Here is a 23,677-nt window from a genome sequence, read left to right as displayed (position 1 = left end):
AGGTTGAGGCACAAGTAAACTCCAAATTAACCTGTGATCAACGCTGTGGGAGAGCAGTCAGGCTTAACTTAGAGGCAATGTGTAATATATTTATGCAGCACTTAAACACAATGCAAGAAAAATCCCACTCTAATTTAGAAAAATAGAGCAAGCTTTAATAAATCCTGTTGTCGTCATGAACCAGCAGGCTGGAGCTTTGCGGTAGCGCTCCTCCTGAGTGGTCGATGCTCTAGCGCGAAGAATAGTGTTGATGGAACTTTACGTTTCGATTAACAAGGTTTCATGACTACGGCCCCATTGTGGTTGTGAAGAGCCCATAAACTTAATTCAGTCTCTTTGAGGAAACACCAAGGGTCAAGGGCCTACACTTGGGGGTCAGGGGCCTTCTCCAGCTAGATCTTGGTGCTGGGTCTGGTGGTTGGGAGCCTATTATGTCCCTGTGGCTCTGAATAGGAGTCCAGGAGACTAGACCTTGGAATCACTCTGAACGTCCTGGGTTCAGGAGGAGGTCCGAATCCCTCTGACACACAGGAGGGAAGTAGGGTGGCAGTCCGGCACAGTGGAAGTACTTTCAACAGCAGGGCAGTCCTTCTTCCTGGCAGTGTCTCCACAGGTCCAGAAGTGTGCCGAAAAGTTGATGTCTGAGGTCCAATATTTATATCAGGTGCCTCCTTTGAAGTGAGAGAAGCTTCTAGAGGCTTGCCTTTGAAGTGGACAGGTTTCCTGCCTCCTCTGCCCTGGCTACAGACTAACTACAGGGGGTATGCAGCCCTCTATGTGGAGGCCGGGCACCATCTATTCAAGCACAAGTAGAGCTGTGCCCATTTCTGCCCTCCCAACCTGCCAGTAAGGGCCCATCCAGGCACACCTAAGCTCCCCATTGTGTTTGGTTGTCTAGGAGCAATACACAATACACAACTGTCAGCTAAATCCAGTCGTGTGAACCAGAGATAGAATATAGGTACTAAATCGCTAAGGCAGGAAAATGCAATTTTCAAAAAGTGGCATTTTCAAAATTGTAATAAATATGACTTCTCCATAAAAGAGAATTTTTCATTATAAATCCAAAGACACCAAATTAACTGGTTGCCTATTCCCACTTGGAAGTTACAGTGTATTATATGTAATAAGGTAATTTCAATGTCATCCTATGGGAGAGGTAATCTTTGCAGTAGTGAAAAACGAATGTAGGAGTTTTCACTACCAGGACATTTAAAACTCAAAAGTGCATGGTGAGCTTTTTAAGTACACTGCATCATGCCATCTGGGATGTCTAGGGCCTACCTTAGGGGTGACTTATATGCACTGAAAAGGAGGTTTTAAACATCATGGCAGTTTGGAACGTAGTTGTTTGAGGGGTTGGTGGAAGCTCAACCTATAGTTGATGCAGGCTAGTCCTTGGTTGTGTAGAGCCCTGAAGGCGTGGGAGAGTATCTTGAACAGGCACCTTTTGTGGACGGGGAGCAGGTGAAGTGTGCAGAGTCCTTAAAGCCAAATCAAAAACGGGTTCACAAAACAGGGGGTGAAGGCAAAAAATGTGGGGAAGTGCCTGCAGAAAGCACCATGTCCACCAGAACCCTTCTCCAGCCAAAAGCCTGGGTAGACTAATCAATACTTTGATTGACTTCTATGCTTAAGGTGCAGAACATGGACAAGGGCCCTGTTATGCAGGGGCACTTGTCAGTTCTATGCCTCTCTGAACTTAGTTTGATCACTCTCTTTATACTCTCCTAAGTCACAGGATTGACCCATAGGGAACCCTTTTCATACTTGTGGACCTCATCTGTGAAGCACCTAACCTTAACTTGCTCGCAGATGCATCCCAGAGAGTACCACCATGGCCAACTATGTGATGCGGCCCATTCTACCCCTCGGATCAGACTTCTGTCCCCAACCAACGTAAACTTCTGCCCATAAGGACAGCCATCAACAGAGGCCATTGACAGCTGCTAGTGTCAAGAGCCAGGCCCCAGATCATAGAGGGATCTCTGAGGTTTTTCAGAGTAAGGGGCGGTAGACTCTGGTGTTCTGCACCTCACTTTCATTTTCCTTCCCAACCTGCAACTGGCCACACACCACAAGGTCTGTACCCTAAGGCTGAACATGATTTTTTATGAGCCAGGACTCCCAGAGGGAACCACCATCATCCTCAAGGGTGACACACTCTGGCTGTGTCATGCAGGGGTCTGCCTGGTGCAAGTCTCCAACCCTCTGTCTCTGTGACAGCTCAGGAAGCAACTCCAAGTCCAAAGGGCCTCACCAGGATCATCCATGGGGTGCTCAGTTCTCAGAACTGGCAAACCTTGATCCCCTGGTACTCAATATATGGACTGCTTTCACCTCTTTCCCCTCTATCTGGGAAACTGCACCCTCCCCTTGGGAGCAGTACTCCCAGAAATCTGAACTGTCAGGGTGTCCTGGGTAGCTGCTCCTCCCACTTCTCCTAACCCGGGGGCAACTCATGCCCTCATATGCAGTCTATGAGCATCTGGCAATAACTATGACCTCCTCTAGGTCACCTCCCCATCCCACTCATACCAGGGCCATGGGGCGAAAAAAGCCCTGCCCTTGGGCCTCAGTCACCGTGCATGCCTGACCTGTGTGCGGCTCAGAGGAAACCAGTTTTTTACTACCATTTTCTGACTGGCCCCAGTGTCTCTCAGATGACCCCATTCACCTTGACCATATGGACGTGACAACTCTCACCCTCATTGATCACCAGACTACCCTGTGAGTTCACCTCCCAACTAAAGGAGATTAGGCCAAGCTCTACCGCCTGCCCCTCTGGCCAACTTACCCCTAAGACCATATTGGCCACCCCTGCAGACCCCACCAGCGGAGATTTCTTGGGACAGACAGAGTTTCCTTGCTTGCGTCATAGCTGAGAACAATCAAAGCAGCTAGGTTGGAATTGGGGTACCCGGCACCACCGCCCAACAGAACCTCCACCCTGTTTCACAAGAGGGGCATGGGAATCCTTTCCTCCCCCTTTCTCTGGGGCTTGTCTGGGTCACTTTTAGCCTCCCTCTCACTCTGCTTGGGGGAACCGGAGCCACACTTCTTGGGGTCACTCTCAGGTACCTTCTTGTGGACACTGGTGCTGAGCTAGTGGTTCACCTCCTTGGCAAGCTCCCTGGGACCAGTGAGCTTACTATAAATAGGTGTTGGCGCAGATCTGGAAAACAAACACTGCACATGTGCTCTCTTACAAACAGTCCTTTGTAATCATTCACCTCACTGCCCTTCACCCAACCATTCAGTGACATAAAAAGGAATCCACAAAATCCACCCAGGACCTCTGGGCAGCTTCTGGCTGTCCCCAAACTTCTCCCTGTGCTTTTCAGGGGTAAGGCCATATTTTCTGACAAGGGTTTCCTTCTTGAGGGATACCTCATCCTTCCCCACTACTCTAGGGCCAGTAGGCCCCTCCCCTCACTACAGATATGCTTCCAGAGGCTAGTCCCAACCCTCCTCAGGGATCCTATGGATCTGTAAATCTACCTGATAAGATTCAAACCACTTGATAATGTTTTTCCTCCACAACAAAATCAGGCAACAAACACTTGGCACTTGGGGATCCGGACCATCGTGCCTCCAGAGGGTACTGTTGGTCTTCTGCCACCATAACTGCTTAACCCTGCCTGTCTGGCTTTTAAGTCTGGCTCCATAAGACTCAGGTCATGAGCCAACAACATTTTTCTCTCCTCCAAGGCTCTCTCTGCCTCAGCCTACTTTTGTTCTGTCTCCATGACCAGTTGTATTTCCTCAAGGGCCAGTTTTTTCCTTGTTAAGGTCCTCTATGCCTCCACTGCCTTCTTTGCCTTCAGTTTGGCCATTTGCAGCCTGAATTCCCTTTCTGACTTCCTGTTAGCCAGCTCCGCTACGGGCAGGCCTTGTAAAGAAAAAGTGTTCTCAGCTCTGGCAGGGAGCTCCAACTCAGGAGACAAGTCATACCCCCTCATCCAAATGCTGAATCTCAGACTGGTATCCACGTTCTATCCTTGCCTTTCCACATTGTCATCCCCTTGTTGGTCGTCTGTTGTGACTGGCAACTGGTGGGCCTCCGTCCATACCCTCAGAACCTTAGGGGCTCCGCCTTCCTGGTGCTCCTTTAGCCGGGGAGCAACCGCTCTCCTTACAAACTTCTTTGAGTTCAACCACACTGTAGCTCTCCAGATAGAGGAATGGAAGTGAACATTATCGCCCTGTCACGCTCAACGTTGCAACCGTTTAGGTTCCACATTGAATTTCAGTGGATTGTCTCAGCCTTTCGTCCTTCTGAGTTAATAACGAAACCCAGACACTTGGGAAATAGACCTAGATGACAGTTATATTGTTATACAATGTCATGAAGTAAACAGGAGAGCAATTACTACCTTTAGCTTATTCAGATATTGTCTTGTATGGGTAACCAAAAGGTCTTCTTCAGAAGCTTCATGAGCCATCACAATTGTGTCATCTTCAATGAGACTTTCTTCTGCAAGAGGAGAACAAAATATAATTTCATTACATGCAACATGTCAATTGTGAGTAAACTTTTTAAAAAGATTTGATGTACCACAAGACTAAATATAGGTAAGCCATACAATAAAAAAAATTTGATCAGTGATTAACATCACCTTAAGAGTAAGAGAGAACAAAGAAATGCCAGGGAACAATGTCTCCTATAATTAGCAATAAACAGAAACACAACTGACCTGACATGATACCCCTAGCAAAAACTTTTTTTGAGAAGCACTTGATTCTTCAGTTTTATTACACATTAAAGTCCTATCTAGTGTGCCCTCATAAATATTAATGCTATTTGGGAGAGGGAGGATAATCCTCCTTAGAAAAACGACTTTATGTGTGAAACAGACCTATGCCTACCAGCACTGAGAGTCAAGAAAAACTGCGCCTACCAGCACTGAGAGTCAAGAAAAACTGCTATTTTACAGTTTGCCATAATTAGTCTTAGAACAGTTGAGATTAATATGGCTACAACGGCAAGCAGCGCTCTTGTCAACTGTGTACCACACCCTTCTGCTTTAGGAGAAACTCACAGAACGTTTGAATCTGTAAGAGATAAAAACACTTCTGACTGTCAAACATACTATGTTCTAAAAGATAAGTATAGTCAAAGATTTCATTTTGATCTGTACATGCAGTCTTATAAGGCTATTATCAAGAGAGCGCTATTCAAGTCCCTGGTGCCCCTGCCTTGTCCTATGCTCCAAAATAATATAGCCTGGAATTGATGCCATGCAGTTCTTTTGACCTGTGGTCTACCATATGCCATAAGTGGGACATTACCAATAAATCTTTTTAAGTTGTGTATTCTCAAAGAGTTGATATTTACCTTTATGAATGATACTGGATACCGCACAAAGAGAAATACCCTTGAATTTGGCCAGTGCTTTCAATATAGTCGAGAGTAGATCACAAACTAAGTGACTGGCTGGGTCGGAACCAATTTCTACAACTTTGGAAGAAAGTGCCTGAGGCTAGATTATCAGTTCACCTTTGATTTCTCTGAAGTTCTGTACAGCATTCCAGAGAAATGAAATGGCCAAGGGGCACGAGCCCAAGTTACTAACCCCATTTAAGAGCGAGGGATAGATTCAATGACTGAGAAAAGATTGAAGTTGCAAATGTGCAGACCCCAATCAATTAGATCACTTTCTGGGTACCTTGGAGCCAACTGCTATGGACACATACTAACGTTAAAAAAAAGAGTGATAGCTCCCACCGACCCACAGCACAGAACTAAACACAAGTATTGTCAAATAAACAAGAAAAACTACAGTTACTAGACAATAGGTGTAAGAGAGTGGATTATTATTTGGGGTGGGAGACTGCCCACCACAAGAAATATACCACTTCTTGACAGGGTGAACCCTTAAAATTTCACTACATTAACCTGAGCTCAACCCACTCGTAGTTATGGCATAGAGAAGACAGGCTTAACTTGGGGCAGTGTAAAGTATTTATGAAGTACCAAAACAGTAACAAAATCAAAACACCAAGCAATAAAAATCCCAAACTGATTTACAAAAATAGGGTACAATTTAATAAACTAAATTACACCAAAACAAAAAAAATCTAATAAGGGGAACAGGAGATGAGTTTTTACATTTTTATATGTAAATAGCATCTAAAGGGGATGGCGGTGATGGGTGGGGAGCACCCACCAGCTGGAGGCTGGTTATCTGATTTAGGGGTGTGACTACACCATATCACAAAGAACATTGGCAGATCAGTGGTGAAATACTGCAAGTTTTTCACACACACCATAACATACTCCACTAGACATGGCGACAAGAATCCCAACTATAAGAAGTAGAGAGCACGGTAGCTCGCACGCTCGGGGTGGGAGAGGAGGGAGGTGGCGCTGGTCTACGGGTCCAAGTCTTTGCTGGATTGCTGTCACTGTACACCGGAGGAGCCTTGATCAGTCAATATGGTCAAAGACAAGGAACCTAAGTTGCCCAAACTGGGGAAAATGGACTGATATGCAAGAGTGGTGGTCCCCCAGGTCGGTCCAGAGGATGGGCCACCACACATGCCAGACAACGCGGAACTCCTGAGGCCATACAATCCTCAAGGGAAGCCCTAGAAGGGAGAATCGGAGAGTTTCGATCTGAGGTTACCCTGCTTCGTCAAGACCTTCAAAAAGTTTTGTAATGAGTCACACAGGCCTAACCAGAATATCGGAAGTAGAAGATGTGCCAAACACCCTCCATAAAGAAGTGAAGGACTTACGGGCCGGCATGAAGGAAATGGCCTGGAGAGTAGATGAAGCTGTAATTCAAGCAAAGCGCAATTACCTGCGTATTACAGGCTTCCCAGAAGGGATAGAGGGTCCAAACATGGGACCATTCCTAGAAGGATGGCTGAGAAATTAGCTTCCCGTGGCACAATTCGAGTCCTGCTTTTTTATAGAATGTATTAAATGCCAAACCTCCGACTGGTGGAGGGACAGGATACTACGGGAGGTGCACCTATGGGAGAGATCTGCACGACATCTCTAGAATCAGGGTGTTCCTGGACTACTCCTGAGAGGTGCAAAAGCAAAGATGGACCTTTGACTCAGTCAAAATCATAACCTGCAATACATTTTGCTGTTCCTGGCGAAAATTAAAGACCTTTACTAAGGTAAAACACAATTCTTCCAAACACCGGAGAAAGCATGGGCCTGGCAGGAGGAATGTCCAATTCTACGACAGGAAACGGAGGGATTGGGCAGCCAACTCTGTATACCGCATGGAGAGGTGAGACCTAAAATTCTGAGACTGGGGAGGAGATGCAGGAATGGCACCATGAGCAGGGGGTACGCTGGGGGACGTCTTTTTGTAAGGAGAAGAGCCTCGAAGTACGATCTCTCATCTGACATGGAGGGGGAACTGACTCAGAAGGGGAAAAAGAAAAGGCGAGACAAAATACAAGGGGTCGTCATGTCGGACTTGTCCAGTTAAGACCAGCCATCAGACTCGGAAGACAGTCACCCACTGATGGTGGAAATTGCAAATATGGGGAAAGACATCCCTGCCCGAAAGGTCTCCAGATACTGGTGAGACCACAACACTTGATGGATAATGTAACTGACATCCTGGATGGGCCATGACGGAACAGTGGATGAACCACTTCCCCCAAGAGAATCTTGATAGACATTTAGAGGGTGTTCAGCTTTAATCTTTGTTTTTCCTATTTTATAGGTTTAAGAATGGTAGATTGGTAAGCACTTTGGGACATTGAATAAAAGGGTGGGTGTTTCACTTGGGAGTGTGTGGCTGCCATTGGCAAACTGAAAGCAGGCAAATCTCCTGGCCTCAATAGAGACACTGAAGGACTGGGTTCTTTAGGACCCAGCGGTGCCAGGGCACAACACCTGAAACCTTCGTGGGTAACCTGCTCCGGCGTACGAATCACAGAGACACGGGACACTTCCTTCGGCGTCAAAGATTCAAGGTTTATTTGCTGCAGGGAACACAGAAGTCACAACAAGTACACCACGTGCAACTTGGGGAGACTGCTTCAAATTAGTTCTGTGGATCGCTCCTTTTATACAGTTTTTACCCATAAGACAACATGGAACACAAAAGTTTACAACCTGGTTCCCAGCATCATCCCCCAGAGGGGTCGCTTTGGTCACTTTGAAACACATGAGGTCCGGAACATAAGTGCGGAAACATTTGGCGGTTCCCAACTGTAAAAACCCATCTTCCCACCATTAGCAAATTCCAATCAGCAGTAAAACAGATCGAAATAGGAACAAAGACAGGTGCAGAGGAAGACGGAGACAGTGGGGAGATCGGAAAGGGTGTAAAAGGGGAGGTATCGGGAAACACGAGATACAGGCATCAAAGGGACGTGCCTAATGAGATGCACGGCTGAGACAATAAGCCCGTGCGGCAAGATGAGCCTTGAGCGGCGCCATCTGCCTTACAGTAACATCCCCCTCGTCATAAAGACACTTACAAAGAACATGTGTCTTCCGCAAATATCTCGGGGGTCCCAGGGTCGCGAAGCGGACAGCGTCCGTTCGCTGGCTACTTGAGGGCAAGAGACAAAATGGATGCCGTATCTAAGATGGAACCCGTGGGTACAGATGAAAAACCCACATAACAAACGAACGGTTTAAGCTAGCACAGCGAAACTGCGCATGCTTACTAAACTCGTCATTTGCGGTTCATAGATACCAGACTCGACCATATTCGTGCGAGTCGAAAACACCACTTACAATTGTCACGGAACCTCAGACGCTCCTTTTGCCCTCATGTAGGCAAGCACTAGTCGGAATCATATTCGATATTCATCAAACCATCGAGATGTTGCTGTAGCATAGCTCTGTCCAATCGAGTCCCCTTGGTAACAGGTGGTTGTCTTATACACGTTGTAGCACAGAGGCCACATAAGGCAGGACCACACTGCACACAAAGGCAACACGTGAACAGGAACACTACAACGACTCCGATGATCATCAGAATCTTCCAACCCCAAGTCGACATCAGGCCCCAAAACCATCCAAGTAGCGTCCAATCCCCTACATCCACGTGTATGGATTCGGAGATCTTATGCAACCTCGAGATGGCTTGATAGACAGTAGGAGCATTATCTGGAATAAAAATGCAGCAGCTCGAATGGATCACCTTACATACCCCACCTCGATCTGCTAAGATGACATCTAAAACCATACGGTTTTGTAACGTCATAAGTCTCTCCGCCTGAAGTTCTGAGGTGATATTACCAAGGGCACTGGCAGTAATATTAGCTGTTGATTCTACCACTCGAGTCAACTGTCTCAGGTTCCTACTATTAACCATAGGTCCCCAAAACGGGAGGAAACCCTTGAAAAAGTCTCCTGCCTCTTGACCGGCAGTATCCTCTTCGCTAATTACGCCTCTCACAACTCTAGTCTTGTGATAATCGGCATCTACAGTGAACGTCGGAGGCAACAAATTTGCAATAAAGCATGAGCCCATGAAGTCAGCGGGCAACCATGCATATGCACGATCATAGCAGATAAAGTATGTACCCTTGGCCGCCAGAAACACAGGGGACGAGAACATTGGCAGAATGTAATTTTCAGTGCAAGCACTTGCTCCAAGTCGGGCTTGCGATCGTCGGCCACGACCCATGAGACAAAAATTACCAGTGTGGGGTACGACCCATATCGGAGGCGAGCTTTTAAGCTGCTTTTCGCTAGTGAACGCACTATATTCACCTCTACTTAGAACCCTATAGGCTTGTATCTCTTCTTCAGGAATAAGCGAGGGATCATAGATATCACTATCTAAATCCTCTATTGCTATCGACAAAGGTTTTTGATACGAGGTAGGACCAGAGTAGGGGGAACGTGGTTCTCGAATGGGGTGGAAACCCAGTGCGCTTCGAAACATTGTTTGAAATGCTCGAGCTGACCCTTGGGAACTATACGGTAACACCAGATATGGAATTCCCTTATCCGTAGTATGTGGCATCAACCCACACACCCAACAATTAGTAGTGTTAACCACTAACTGATGCTGATGAAGAAGCTGAATAAAGGAATTGTTGCGGAATTCTACACGTCTAGCCTGCTCGTGTTCCGGTAACATATGAAAGGAATGGGGAGAGACAGTAGAGGTAAGTTTAGGGTCAGGAGTAGGAGTAGGTGTAGCAGAAGGTAAGAAGTAAGACATCGTGTAATACACCCCACCCGCTAATAATGCTGAAACAGTCAAAAACAATACAAACAGTTGGAATATGAAACATTTGGTGCGACTGAGTTGCTGCAGCCTGAATCGATGAACCTGAGCTCCCTCCACATCATTCAGCTTCGAGAATGCCATTCCCTACGACCGTCCGCAACGTTTCTTGACGCACTTCGTTCTGTGTAGCAATAGTCAATCCCTAGGAGTTCCCAGGAACCGACGGCCTTTAACCTAGCGTCAAGACCTACTATCCAGAAGGAAGTACGCGCGCGGCCCTGCGGCCTTCAATGCACAATATGTATGTATGCAAAAACAAAGTCTCTCAACTGTGGAAGCAAAAAGTACAAGGAATGGAGCTCAATATATATATATACAGGAATATTTACAGTAATACGAAGGTTCAAAACTGATCACGGAAAATGGGATTATGCAGTTGTCAATACAACAAAACCGAATCTTTTATTTGTCCTTAGTGCGAGATCGCAAAAAGTATCGGGTTTTCCCAAGACGTGTCTGCTCGTCAAACAAAGGATCCGTTGAAGAGACAGCGTCCTGCTGATCAGTTGAGTGTTCTGGTCTTGAGTCTTTCGATGCTAATTGTTCAACAGTGTCTTTCTGCTGCGCTGGGGATTCTCCAACAGGCTGTGCGTCGCTAAAAGGTACAAACGCCGGCAATGTTTCTGTTTCCGTTGACGCAATGCCTCTCCTTACCCACGGGTCTGCCGGCAAAGGAATAGGGACTCGTTTAGTGTGGGTGGCATGCACCCAATTCTTACGTCCCTCGAGACGAACGGCAGTCCTCGTGGCCAGGAGCACTTGATAGGGTCCGGTGAACCTCGGGTCTAGGTTATGTTTGCGTGAAAAATTTCTCGTCACCACCCAGTCTCCGGGCTGGAGCTGGTGGCCTGGACCCTCCGTCTGTGTCGGCAGTGCGTCGTAAACCTGTTGGTGAATTAACCTCAGTTTAGCAGTCAAGTCATGTAGATAATCGATCAACATTGGGTACTCAAGATCAGAAAACATTCCTGGCCTAGGAACCCCCCACACATTCGCAGGGCGGCCGAACACTATTTCATAGGGACTAAGCCCTACTCGGGAGTGTACAGTCGCCCTAGTTGACAGTAATGCTAAAGGTAAAGCGTCAGGCCACGAAAGACCAGTCGTAGCCTGAATCTTCGCTAGTTTTAGTTTAAGGGTGCCGTTGTACCCTTCAACCAAACCAGCTGACTGGGGATGATTGGCGCTATGGAATTTCTGATTGATTCCAAGGCCCTTACACACACTCTTCATCACACTACCCACAAACTCACTTCCGTTATCTGACCACACGACTCTAGGCATTCCATACCGAGGAAAATATTCCTTCAGTAGGATTTTTGCAGTAGACAAAGCAGTACTGTCTTTGAGAGGATAGGCCTCGATCCATCGAGAGAATGCGCAAACCACAACTAAAACGTATTTCAGGTTGTTGCATCGTTCCATATGGATGAAGTCCAATTGAATCACCTCAAAGGGACATGAAGGGACTGCCAGGAGGAGTTGGGGTTCCTTTGCCAGGATTGTACATCATACACACCATACAATTCTTCACCAGACGTTCAGCACATTTCGTGATACCATCATTCTTCCATACAGGAGACAACAATTTACAAATACCTTTCACGCTGATATGTGCTAACCCATGCGCCATTGTCACAACGGCCAGCACATACGCATCAGGCAACAACCATCTTTTCTGATCCGACAAATCAATCCAACAACCATTCGCATCCAACTTTCCCGTACTTTCTTTCCACTTCGCCTTTTCAGTCTCGGTGGCCTCATTCTGAATTTCTTTCACACTTTGGATAGTGTCCTCACACATACTCGATTCTGTAGGCCACCTAACCGGAACTCGTCACATACATTCGAGTGCTAAGGTTCCGGGCAGTCTCCTTAGCGATCTCGTCTGCAAACGCATTACCACGACCAACATCATCCGTCACCTTACGATGCGCACTACATTTAACAATCGCTACTTGCTTAGGCAACGTCAATGCATCCAAAAGATCATTCACAAGCTGGCCATGCTGAATCTTCGTACCATGCGACGTCAAGAAACCTCTCTCTCTCCACAATCGTCCAAAGCTGTGAGCAACTCCAAACGCATATTGGCTATCAGTAAACACATTCACACGTTTCCCTTTCGCTAACACACATGCTCTAGTGAGGGCAATCAATTCTGCAGCTTGGGCAGAATTCTGATTCAACCTTGCAGTCTCAACAACAGTATTCAACGTTACAACAGCATAAGCGGTAGTCACATCGCCATTCGGCAACTTAAAACATGACCCATCCACATACAGTGTGCCATCCGGATCTTCCAATGGGGTGTTTTTAAGGTCCACTCGACCTTTTGTTTCCTCTTCAGTCCTCAAGTAGCAATCATGCTCTGCTACTTCATCTGACTCTGTGCTAATTGGTAACAAAGTTGCCGGGTTCAGAACATTACAACGTTTTATTTGAACGTGGCTTGCCAACAACGTCAACTCGTACCCAGACAACCTCGCACTCGTCAAGTGCTGAGTTTTCGTTCGATTCAAAAGAGTATCGACTGCATGCGGAACCATCACCGTAAGCATATTATCCATGACCAATCCTGCTGATTGTCGGATGGAGACCGCAGCTGCCGCAGTTGCTCTCAAACAACTCGGCAATGCTCTAGCTACTGGGTCCAAGGTCGAGGAAAAATATGCGCATGGACGCTGCTTACCACCAAAAGGTTGCGTCAAGACACTCAAAGCACAACCTTCCCTCTCGTGAACATATAATGTAAACGGCTTACTGTAGTCGGGAGTACCCAACACAGGAGCCGAACACAATGAATCACGCAATTCAGAAAAACTTTTCTGACATTCTTCCGTCCATGGTAAAGGAGTTGAAACATCCTTGCACGTAAGAGCCACCAATGGTTTCGCTAGCAATGAAAAATTAGGAATCCATTGCCTGCAGTACGACGTGATACCTAGAAAGGCACGCACATCTCTTTGGGTTGTTGGCACAGCCATTCGTGCAATCGCTGCAATTCTCTCTGGGGTCAACCTCCTTCCCTCCTTTGACAATAAGTGACCTAGATAGGTTACTTCTTGACAACAATATTGGAGTTTAGTAGGTGACACCTTGTGATTCAGCTCACAGAGATGTTGCAGCAACGACACCGTAGCAATTTTGCAAATGTCCTGAGTATCGGCAGCCACCAATAAGTCATCGACGTATTGGATTAAGGCCGCACCAACCGGCAATTGAAACGCATCCAGCTGACCCTTCAAGGCTTGACTGTAAATCGATGGACTTTCACAGTAGCCCTGAGGAGCGCGTTTGAACCGGAAGCTACGTCCACCGAGAGAGAAACCGAAAAGGTCCCTGCTCTCCTCGGCAATCGGGATGCTGAAAAACGCATTTTTCAAATCAATCACCGAAAACCACGATGCAGAAGCCGGAATCAGAGTCAGTAGCGCCGTGATGTCAGGCACAACAGGGAATTGAGGAACCACAATTTTATTCACCTCCCGTAAATCGATAACAAAACGGTAAACAGGCGGTTTGGAAGGATCCGTACGTTTAAGAATGGGCAGCACAGGGCTGTTGCACACGTTTCCCCGAGTCTCTTCAATAACATCTTTCTCGATCAGATCATAAATGATCGCCAACAGTGCTCGCTCACCATCAAGGGATATACGATATTGGGGAATACGTGGCAACCGCACATTAGATTTCAACTGAACAACATAGGGCGAGATATCAAGTAGGCCCACGTCATTCGGACCCGTTGCCCACAAAGACGCGGGAAGAGAACTCAATTCCGGTGGGAGCTTGTCGAGAGACAAGTACATGGGAGAGACAACCCTTTCTCCTAACGTAAGCTTTACACCCGCAGGAGAACAATACAAAGTTGCGTACAAACGTTTAAGCAAATCCAGGCCCAAAAGATTTTCACCACAACCTGTGGTTAGAATCAATGGAGCTTCTAGCTCACGTGGCCCAATTTTAAGGGGCAAAGGGCGCGAAACTGGATTGCTAACGGGGGCGCCAGAGAATCCTACGGAAACATTTGTTAAGCCAGACAAAGGTGCGCCAGGGAGTTTCGAATGCTGAATAGAACTTTTCGCTGCACCAGTGTCCAACAGAAAAGGCTCAACGACGCCCGATGTAGCAACTGCGACGTAAGGCCCTCTCTGATCAACCGGAACTGATACCACTCCCTCTCCTTGTCTTTGGCTGTCCTAGTAATTACTGTCGTCAGTTCCCTGATCGACGTAATAATCGTCTACATTGTACTGCGCAGATCGTCCTTGCGATGATCCACGTTGATCGAAACAATTATTATTATTAGAGGAGTTATCAGAACGATCATTCTGAGTACCACGACCTCTACCACGTGATGCCTGCTGCGAACCACCACGACCTCCTTTGGATGAGTTACCACTATTACGTTCATTCAAAACAGGGCAATTGAATTTAATATGTCCCTCCTGTCTACAATAAGCACATTGATTGTACCCTAACGATGATCTTTGGGAGGAGGAATCATTACGCGGCTGCGATCGATTCGATTGCGACTGCGATCTATTCTGCTGGGGTGCATTCTGATTCGAACGCGGAGGATATGCTTGTTGAAGCAACACTTTAGTTTTTAGCTCTTTCGTCTTTTTATCAGCACGGTTGTTCTCCTCTTTCTCCCTATTCTCATAATATTGTGCCGTAGCCAATATCTGAGCTGAAGTGGAAACGGCCCATGCACTTTCCGAATTCTTTAATTTATTGCTCAAATCGGGCAATAAGTTTGAAACAAATTTATCCACAAACAATCTCTGTCCACCCTCGGTACCCATATCCTGTCCACTATGGTCAATGAATGCTTCCTCGAACCTCGTAAAGAAGTCGGAAACACTCTCATCTTTCTTCTGCTTGCAAGCTGACAATTTGTCCCAATTTACCCTCATAGCCGGCATAAGAGTCTTCATTAATGTTATTATTCTTTGAGGAAGATCAACAATGAGCTGGTCGGGTTTAGCAGCAGCCGTTTGTCCGGCATCTGCCGCTACAATGGCAGCCCAAGCACCACCTAATTCATTCGGATGATTTTCATGACGAATCTTAGCCCATACCGGTTGCGGTACAACATTGCCGAACAACATGTCGATATCGGCGAGATTCATTACCGTAGCATCCACGAGCTGCGACAATTCTTTATAATATCCTGTAGGATTTTTGCGAGGGTCAGGCAAAGATTGCTTCACCTGTAGCACTTCCGAGCGTTTCCATGGGAGATGTATCCACACTCTCTGGAAATGCGCCAATGTCGGAGGATTAGCATTAGGATTGGCTGGTATCCAAACCGGTGGAACTTCACGCATGGGATATTGGCTAGACTCGTCTGGTTGTCCTTCAATATCCTCAACAAACAAGGCATGGGGTATTGGAGCGGGACGAAAAGATAACAACCGTTCAATAGCACGTCGAACGTTAGTATCTACTATCAGTCCATTTGCGAACTGAAGCTGAAGCTCAGACAGGGCGGTCAGCACCTCGTCAGGCGCATCGGCCACTATCTGATCATGAAGGAACTTACACATTTCATTAAACACATATCTCTGGGTTGGTATATTAAACTGACAGAACGTTTCGAGGACAACACGAGGTGGATTTCTAAGAGGGTTTACCATCCAACCCATCGCCATATTATATAGCGCAACGCGTTCTCTGTTTCCAGGAAGCTGACTACGTCTCTGAGGACCATCAGAACTAGCGGACCCATGAACAGGTCCGAGCGAATGAAAGAAACTTGCCGCAAGGGGAGAATTACGACTACGAGTAGAAGGAGAAGCGTACGATACAGGACTAACAAGAGAAGGAGTAGAAACAGTAGAAACAGCAGGAGTTAACAAAACAGGAGCAGTAGCAGCAGCAGGAGTATGTGGAAGTGGAGGAGCAGTAGGGACAGAAACAGGCAAAGGAGCAGGAACAGTCGGAAGAGCGGGTGCAGGTTGAGGAACAGGCTGAGGAACAGGCAGAAGAATAGGTGGAAGAATAGGTACGGCAGGAACCACAGGAGCTGCAGCTGGGGTACCCTGTACGTACGGAGGTGGCGACTTCATAAGATAAGACATTAAAGGATCCTCAACTGGCTCTTCCTTCTTTTCCGACTCCGTAGGCAAAGCGGGATAACATTTATCTACGGTCATACGCTGTAGTCTGTCAAACACTTCCTTATCCTTAACCTCCTTATCATGCTGAAATTGCTCTGCTTTCTTTACTATGGTAGCAACATTATCTCGCTGAGTACGTTTATTTTGTCTGATTTCTTTCTGTCGGGCTTCTTTGCGCCACAACCGAAAGGCATCAAACATGGCCGGCCTTGATTTTCGTTCGAACAATTTAATCTCTAGATTATCTAAGATCGGGGCCTCGAAGCTACCATGAGGTGGCCAACGAAGGTCGCCGTCCTTCTTTGTATATTTAATCCAATAATCATTAAAGGTAATCGGACCTAGTCCATGTTTACTATATAATTCATAAGTGGGAGTTCCAACCGGAGGTATCGGACACGAGTCCTCCAGTCGGGAATCCGTACCACAAGGTCTGAAACAACTAAACAAAGTACTACGACCAGGCATCTTGCACACTAGCCGAGTTTCACAAACTTCAAGGGTTACGGGATTTACCAAGTCCCAGCAAAGAACAAAACCCTCGGTCTTTGGCGGCTGCAGTCGTCAAACAACACAACAAAGTACGCTAGCAAAGTGTCACCGACAAAAACACTCACACAGCGTTAACAACAAAAACACTCGCTAAAGTGTCAACAACCAAGAACTCTGGGAGCGACCCACAAATACTTAACTCAAAGATCAATGGCGTCACCAGGAAGGCCCGTCTATCGTCTCGCTATACCAAGGTCTACGCCAGGCGCCAAAACAGGTCTACAGTCAGGGCAGCAGTCCGTCGCAGCCGTCCGGAGGCGGGAATCTTCGCGGGAAAAGTCTTCGGGCCACTTATTTCGACAACAGGATCGATGAAGCGGAGTGCACCTTCCCTCGGAGATTTCACACGAAGTTCCTCACGATCGTCGGGCTTGGACCGGTACCACTGATGCAGCCCCACGTTGGGCGCCAACTGAAGGACTGGGTTCTTTAGGACCCAGCGGTGCCAGGGCACAACACCTGAAACCTTCGTGGGTAACCTGCTCCGGCGTACGAATCACAGAGACACGGGACACTTCCTTCGGCGTCAAAGATTCAAGGTTTATTTGCTGCAGGGAACACAGAAGTCACAACAAGTACACCACGTGCAACTTGGGGAGACTGCTTCAAATTAGTTCTGTGGATCGCTCCTTTTATACAGTTTTTACCCATAAGACAACATGGTACACAAAAGTTTACAACCTGGTTCCCACCATCATCCCCCAGAGGGGTCGCTTTGGTCACTTTGAAACACATGAGGTCCGGAACATAAGTGCGGAAACATTTGGCGGTTCCCAACTGTAAAAACCCATCTTCCCACCATTAGCAAATTCCAATCAGCAGTAAAACAGATCGAAATAGGAACAAAGACAGGTGCAGAGGAAGACGGAGACAGTGGGGAGATCGGAAAGGGTGTAAAAGGGGAGGTATCGGGAAACACGAGATACAGGCATCAAAGGGACGTGCCTAATGAGATGCACGGCTGAGACAATAAGCCCGTGCGGCAAGATGAGCCTTGAGCGGCGCCATCTGCCTTACAGTAACATCCCCCTCGTCATAAAGACACTTACAAAGAAAATGTGTCTTCCGCAAATATCTCGGGGGTCCCAGGGTCGCGAAGCGGACAGCGTCCGTTCGCTGGCTACTTGAGGGCAAGAGACAAAATGGATGCCGTATCTAAGATGGAAGCGGTGGGTACAGATGAAAAACCCACATAACAAACGAACGGTTTAAGCTAGCACAGCGAAACTGCGCATGCTTACTAAACTCGTCATTTGCGGTTCATAGATACCAGACTCGACCATATTCGTGCGAGTCGAAAACACCACTTACAATTGTCACGGAACCTCAACACGCCGGGATACTTAAATTGTATACTGAGGTGAAAGAGAAGGAATACTTCCACCAGACCTCCGCTGAGCCACTATAGTGGAGATCCTTAACCTGGGAAGCCAGCTATGGAATGTGGCTACTACCGCCCAATCTTGCTTCTCAATGTTGAGACAAAGATTCTGGCAACAATCCTTGCAGCACAGCTAATAACTGTGATAACCACCCTAATTCACGAAGATCAATCAGGTTTTTTGCCAAAGAGGTCGACCAGATTTAACCTTTGCAGGCTCCACAATTGGCTAGAGACAGTGCAAATAAAAAAGGATCTCCATATATGATGCCATTTATTGGGTTTGGACCAAAATTCCAAGACTGGATCGAGTTCCTCTACAGGAGCCCAATGGCTAACGTCAGAGTAAATGGGGAGGTATCTGTGGAATTCCCAATAGAGAGAGGCACGAGACAGGTCTGCACCCTAACCCCGCTGCTATTTGGTCTCATATTGGAGCCATTGGCTTGTGCGGTACGGGCCCACCCGGGCATTACAGGCTTTTGGGTCTGGGAATCAGAGACGAAGGATGAAAGGATCTCACTCTACGCAGATGACATCCTCCTATATGTATTGCGTCCCAGTGAAACACTCCCAGGAGTGTTTAGGACTTTTGAGCAATATGGGGAACATGCTAGATACATGATAAACACATGACCTCCCTGGCCATCTGCGTATAGACAGGGAGTGGTTCCAATATTTAGGGCTCTACGTAACCTCAGATACCGAAATATTCAGAGAATAACTGCAGAATTTCACAGAGGTGTGGAAAGGTGGATAGCCTTGCAGCTCACACTTTTAGGGAGGGCTGCTCTGTACAAGATGGTGACCTTGCCTAAACTGTTATACATCCTACAGAATACATACCACAAGGTCTTGGAAGAGGTCTTTGCTAAGATAGTAGGAGAAGTCAGGAAGCTGCTATGGAATGGGGGACATCCATGGGTGGCACTGGTAATACAATGATGGGGGGATACTACTGGGCAGCACGCTTAATAGTGATCAATGACTGGGGCCATGCACCAGGAGCCCACCAAACAAATGCACTAGAAAGAACCCAGTTCCGATCTACCTCTCATCTGCACTACCCGTATGGAGGGAAGAGGCTATGTAAGCTGCTACTGGATACTCAAATGACAACAAAAGCCTGGAGGCGGGGCGGAGAGCTGAATGAGATGGGAGAGTAGGGTCCCCTGAGAAACTCCACAGTGGGAGGGAACAGGCTTAACCCCTTGCCCGCGGCCGGAATTCCGCTCCTGTGTGGCACATTTCGATCGCGGGCGTGGTCATGACCGCTGGGAGCCGTCATCAGTACACGAGCACTGTGTGTCATGACGGCTCCCAGCCGTCATCAGCATGGAAGGGGTTAAAGAAAATCAGGAAGCTCAAAGGGTTCGGGATATGGGACATTATCGGGATCTCCAAGATTGGTGATCTGTTAGAGGGGAGAGCTGTGCTCCCCTTCAGTGCCCTCCGATAATGCCTAGCGGTTTCATTCTCCCTAAAATACTCAAATAGGACACTTTTCCACTTGTTCGACCAATAATATCAGGGATAGGCTCATCAGCAGAGAAACTTTCACACGTTTGACCTATATTTACAATCCTTTGTACACAATCTACCAACCTATATAAGAGATACTAAGGACTTTTTGAGCAAACTTTAAAGATTTAGAGTGGATCAAAAGGTAATTTTTTGGTTACTTTGGATGTGTGTTCATTGCACACCAGCATCCCGAAAAAAAGAGGGGATCGCTGCCATCCAACATGGTCTTGACACGAGAGACCCTACCTTAGTTGAACATTCAGAGATTATTATCAACTTGATTAAGACTGTCCTAAAAAACAACATCTTTACCCACAATGGCGAGTGGTATCGTCAGACGCAAGTTGATATGAGGGATACATTTTCCCCATCCTTTGCCAATTTGTACTTGTGGTTCTTTGAGAATAAACACATATGGAACTGTTGCCCATCTGATCTAGTAGAACACATAGTCTACTGGGACAGATATATAGATGACATGCTCATATTCTGGTCAGGAGACATACATTCACGGACATGTTTTACACAACATCTTAATGGCAATGATTGCAACATCAGGTTCAGGCCCGGACTGGCCGTTGAGGGCACCGGGCAATTCCCCGGTGGGCCGCATGGTTGGGGGCCGGTTTTGGACCCCTGGGGCCGTTTTTGTTACAGGGCCGTTATGCTGCAAAAACGGCCCTGTAACAAAAACGGCCGAAAACCGGCCCTGTCACAGAGCGCGGTCGCACCTCTCCCCCCTCCCCTCTCCTCCCGGAGGGGGGGAGGGGGGCTGGCCGAGCACTTTGCCAGGGCCGGTTCTGGTTCCCAGTCCGGCCCTGATCAGGTTCACCTATCAACTGAGTACCAACAACATTGACTTTCTTGATGTCACTTTATACATAGAGGGGAACAAGATTAGTTGTAAACTATTCAGAAAAACAACGACTGTAATGCCATACTGCACACCACCAGTTCACATCCCCCCATCTCAGATCAAAGCAATCCCATACGGTGAAATGATGAGGGCAGGCGTAATTGTAGTTGACTCCACATTCATAACTAAACTAAAGATCATGGAAAACAGGATCTTGACTTGAGGATACCCTGCATGTACACTCCAGGAGGCTAAGGACAACATCAGCAGAGTAAAAAGAGATACTCTCCTCCTTGACACAGAGTTAAGCTGGGTACGCAAACACAAGAAACTCGCACTCATTACCCCCTACAGCATACTTGCACCACAGATACATAGAGTCATGAACAAGCACTGGCACTTTTTACAGGCCAACCATACCCTAAAATATGCCATCTCTACCAGACCCACCATAACCCACAGCAGGGGATGCACATTAAGTACACTTTATTCCACAGCTATATCAAACCTGACACCACCTGGGGGTTTCTACAAGAGTGGGCATTGTAACATCTGTATGTATGCTCTAAACAAGTCAACTACTTTCCAATACATTATGAAGCAGACACACCATGTCACCAGCTTCATCAACTGTAATATCTATAGTGGCAAAGATGTAAACAGAATTGGTACAAATAGTATATAAAATATTGAATAAGGTGAGAGCCAAGGGGACGCTATCAGGTGAGACTAAAGGACTGGGTACTACAAGACCTCACAGATACTCCAAGAACGCTCTTAACAAACTTCTTCTCCAATGGTTTAGTGAGGTGGATCAGTTACGGTTTACGCAGGATGGATATTGCAGAATTAGAAATTTAGCTACAGGTGACACATAAGTCAGGCACAACATTTAAATTGTTGTATGGTCTTTAATAAATATGTAGAGCACTTTGGGGGTCTGTCCATGTCTGGGTAACTTGAAGAGACAGATCCGTCTTAATCAGAATAACCATTCCTCCCTGTTAATAGGCTTTGATGGTCTGTTGTTACCTTCTGATGTTGTTCTACTTAGGTGGTATACTCTCTTATCTTTAGAGCTTTTCACTTTCAGCCATTGAGAGAGGACGTTTTGAAAGTTTTGTCTGCTCCTAACAATAAGCTTCCATATTTCAGCTCTTGAATTGGATGTTGCATTTAAATCATAAACACTGAGATTACACATTGCCCCAGTTAGATATAATGCAAAGAACAAATTGCTTTAAAAAAGTCATTTGGTAGCCAAGGCATTTGAGAATACTGCTTTTATGTGTGTATATTTGAAAATGTGAATTATTTATTCTGGTGGTTTTATTTTCGTGTTGTACTGTAACAGATTAAATAGTTTGAACAAAGGGAAATCTGGTCAATAATGATTAGTAAAAACATGTCCAACTTGAAAAAACCAGGTCAAAGTAAATTTTCCGATGGACAAGGGAGAGGCTCAAGAAGGCTGAGGTTTGAGTTCCCAGGAGGCAGGAGAGTGTGGGGCTGTTTTATGAAGCCTTGAGAAAATAATCAACATGCATTGTTAATACAGATTAACTGAGCCTAATTGAACTGAATTGAAAGGCACTTCAATTGTAATATCTGCAGATGGGTGATCTCAGACTTACCTGTCTCTTTGATCGCAATCACAATCAGACCTGGGAGAGTCTTCCAACTGGTGTTTCTGCTGCAGTCCTACCACGCACCAGGGGTTCCATTAATCAATTTTAGTGCTGGTGTCTGCATCACCGCACTAAAATGCATTCTTTACGTAATAATAGTGCTCCCGACCACCCATGTGGCGACACTGAGAAATTGAATTACAAACATAGCAAGCATGTATGATATCCAGCAAATGCAGTTCATGATGGTTACATTGCTACATCCCAATAGAACAATCAATGTTTACTGTTCCTTTCGATACAGTGCAACTACAGGAGGGAGAGGAGAAACAGAAGGGATAGGGGCAACTCAACTAGAGAAGGAGGGAAACAGCTGTAGCACCCTAGTTTTACAAATCCGGCTCTTTCAGTATAACAGGCAGCATCTTCAACTGGAAGCAAACATGAAACTCTCTGGGGCCTGCACCTTTGAGAATGGGCTCAAGCGTAACAGCCTCTGCTTCAGCGTCCACATCTTCTCCCAGTCCCGATTGGGCATTAAGATATATCTCCAGAGGGGACCAGATATCTTTAGGTTGTGCGCGTGCATGCATCAACTCCCGAAGGGCATTTAGTTACACCAGGCAGTATGCTACAACGTTGAGCCAATCAGCTGCGTGCAGCGTCATGCGCCGGCCCCATTGCATCGCCACCCAGGACTTAGCAAGCAGGGGAAGGAGCGCCATATACCTGTGCGCTTCCGGCGGTACATTCTTCACACAGCCGTGGGTCACGCGGGCTGCAGACCGTAATTGATAGCATGTGAAAGTGTCTAGGAGGGTGCAGTCAGGTCCCTCCAGCGCCTGCTGCAATGATATTAAGATACCGTCGGTTAGATGGATCCCATAGTAGTCAGCTGTAGGCTTTGCAGCCTAGTGGGAATGCCAGTATCAAGGGTTATGGGAAAGGTGGGGTGCCCTATAAGTGATAACGATGGGGCAAATAGGTGTTCCATGCGGGCCTTCCTTCGAAGCTCGTTCCTTGCCCACACTGTACATGTCACTGAGTCTATCTGCACCCTCGGACACTTGGAAGACATACTGCCTGGAGAGGACACAGACAGCCTTGTGGTCTTCAGGGGCTGTGTGGGACTGAAATTATGCAGGGAAGAGCCAGTGATTTGCAAAAGGCGCCAGAGCACTGTAATAGTATAGGTCCATATCCGGAGCCCTGCAAGAGACACCAAGCACGAACAGAGCTGTTGGCAAAAGTAAAGCAGCAGAGGTAGCGGAAGATAAACAAACAGAGAAAGACATTTTTGAAGGATCGCCATTTTTGCAATGGCCATCCTTCCTGTTAGAGACTGTGGGAGCCTCTGCCAGATCTCCACATGCTTA

General features: G+C 46.8%; 1 protein-coding gene across 2 annotated transcripts in view; it reads right to left on the bottom strand.

Annotated features, from left to right (window-relative positions):
- Positions 1–23,677, bottom strand: part of HDAC11 (histone deacetylase 11) — a 274,240-nt gene that overhangs the window by 170,423 nt on the left and 80,140 nt on the right. For both annotated transcript variants that reach the window (XM_086939011.1, XM_086939010.1), the window contains exon 3: positions 4,377–4,477. In XM_086939011.1, coding sequence (XP_086795137.1) covers positions 4,377–4,477 — 101 coding nt within the window. The remainder of the gene's footprint in view (positions 1–4,376; positions 4,478–23,677) is intronic.

The sequence above is a fragment of the Lissotriton vulgaris genome, chromosome 9, assembly GCF_964263255.1.
Source record: "Lissotriton vulgaris chromosome 9, aLisVul1.2, whole genome shotgun sequence".
Classification (NCBI taxonomy): domain Eukaryota; kingdom Metazoa; phylum Chordata; class Amphibia; order Caudata; family Salamandridae; genus Lissotriton; species Lissotriton vulgaris.
The sequence above is the reverse complement of the archived record's forward strand: the minus strand, read 5'-3'. Positions and strand labels throughout refer to the sequence as shown.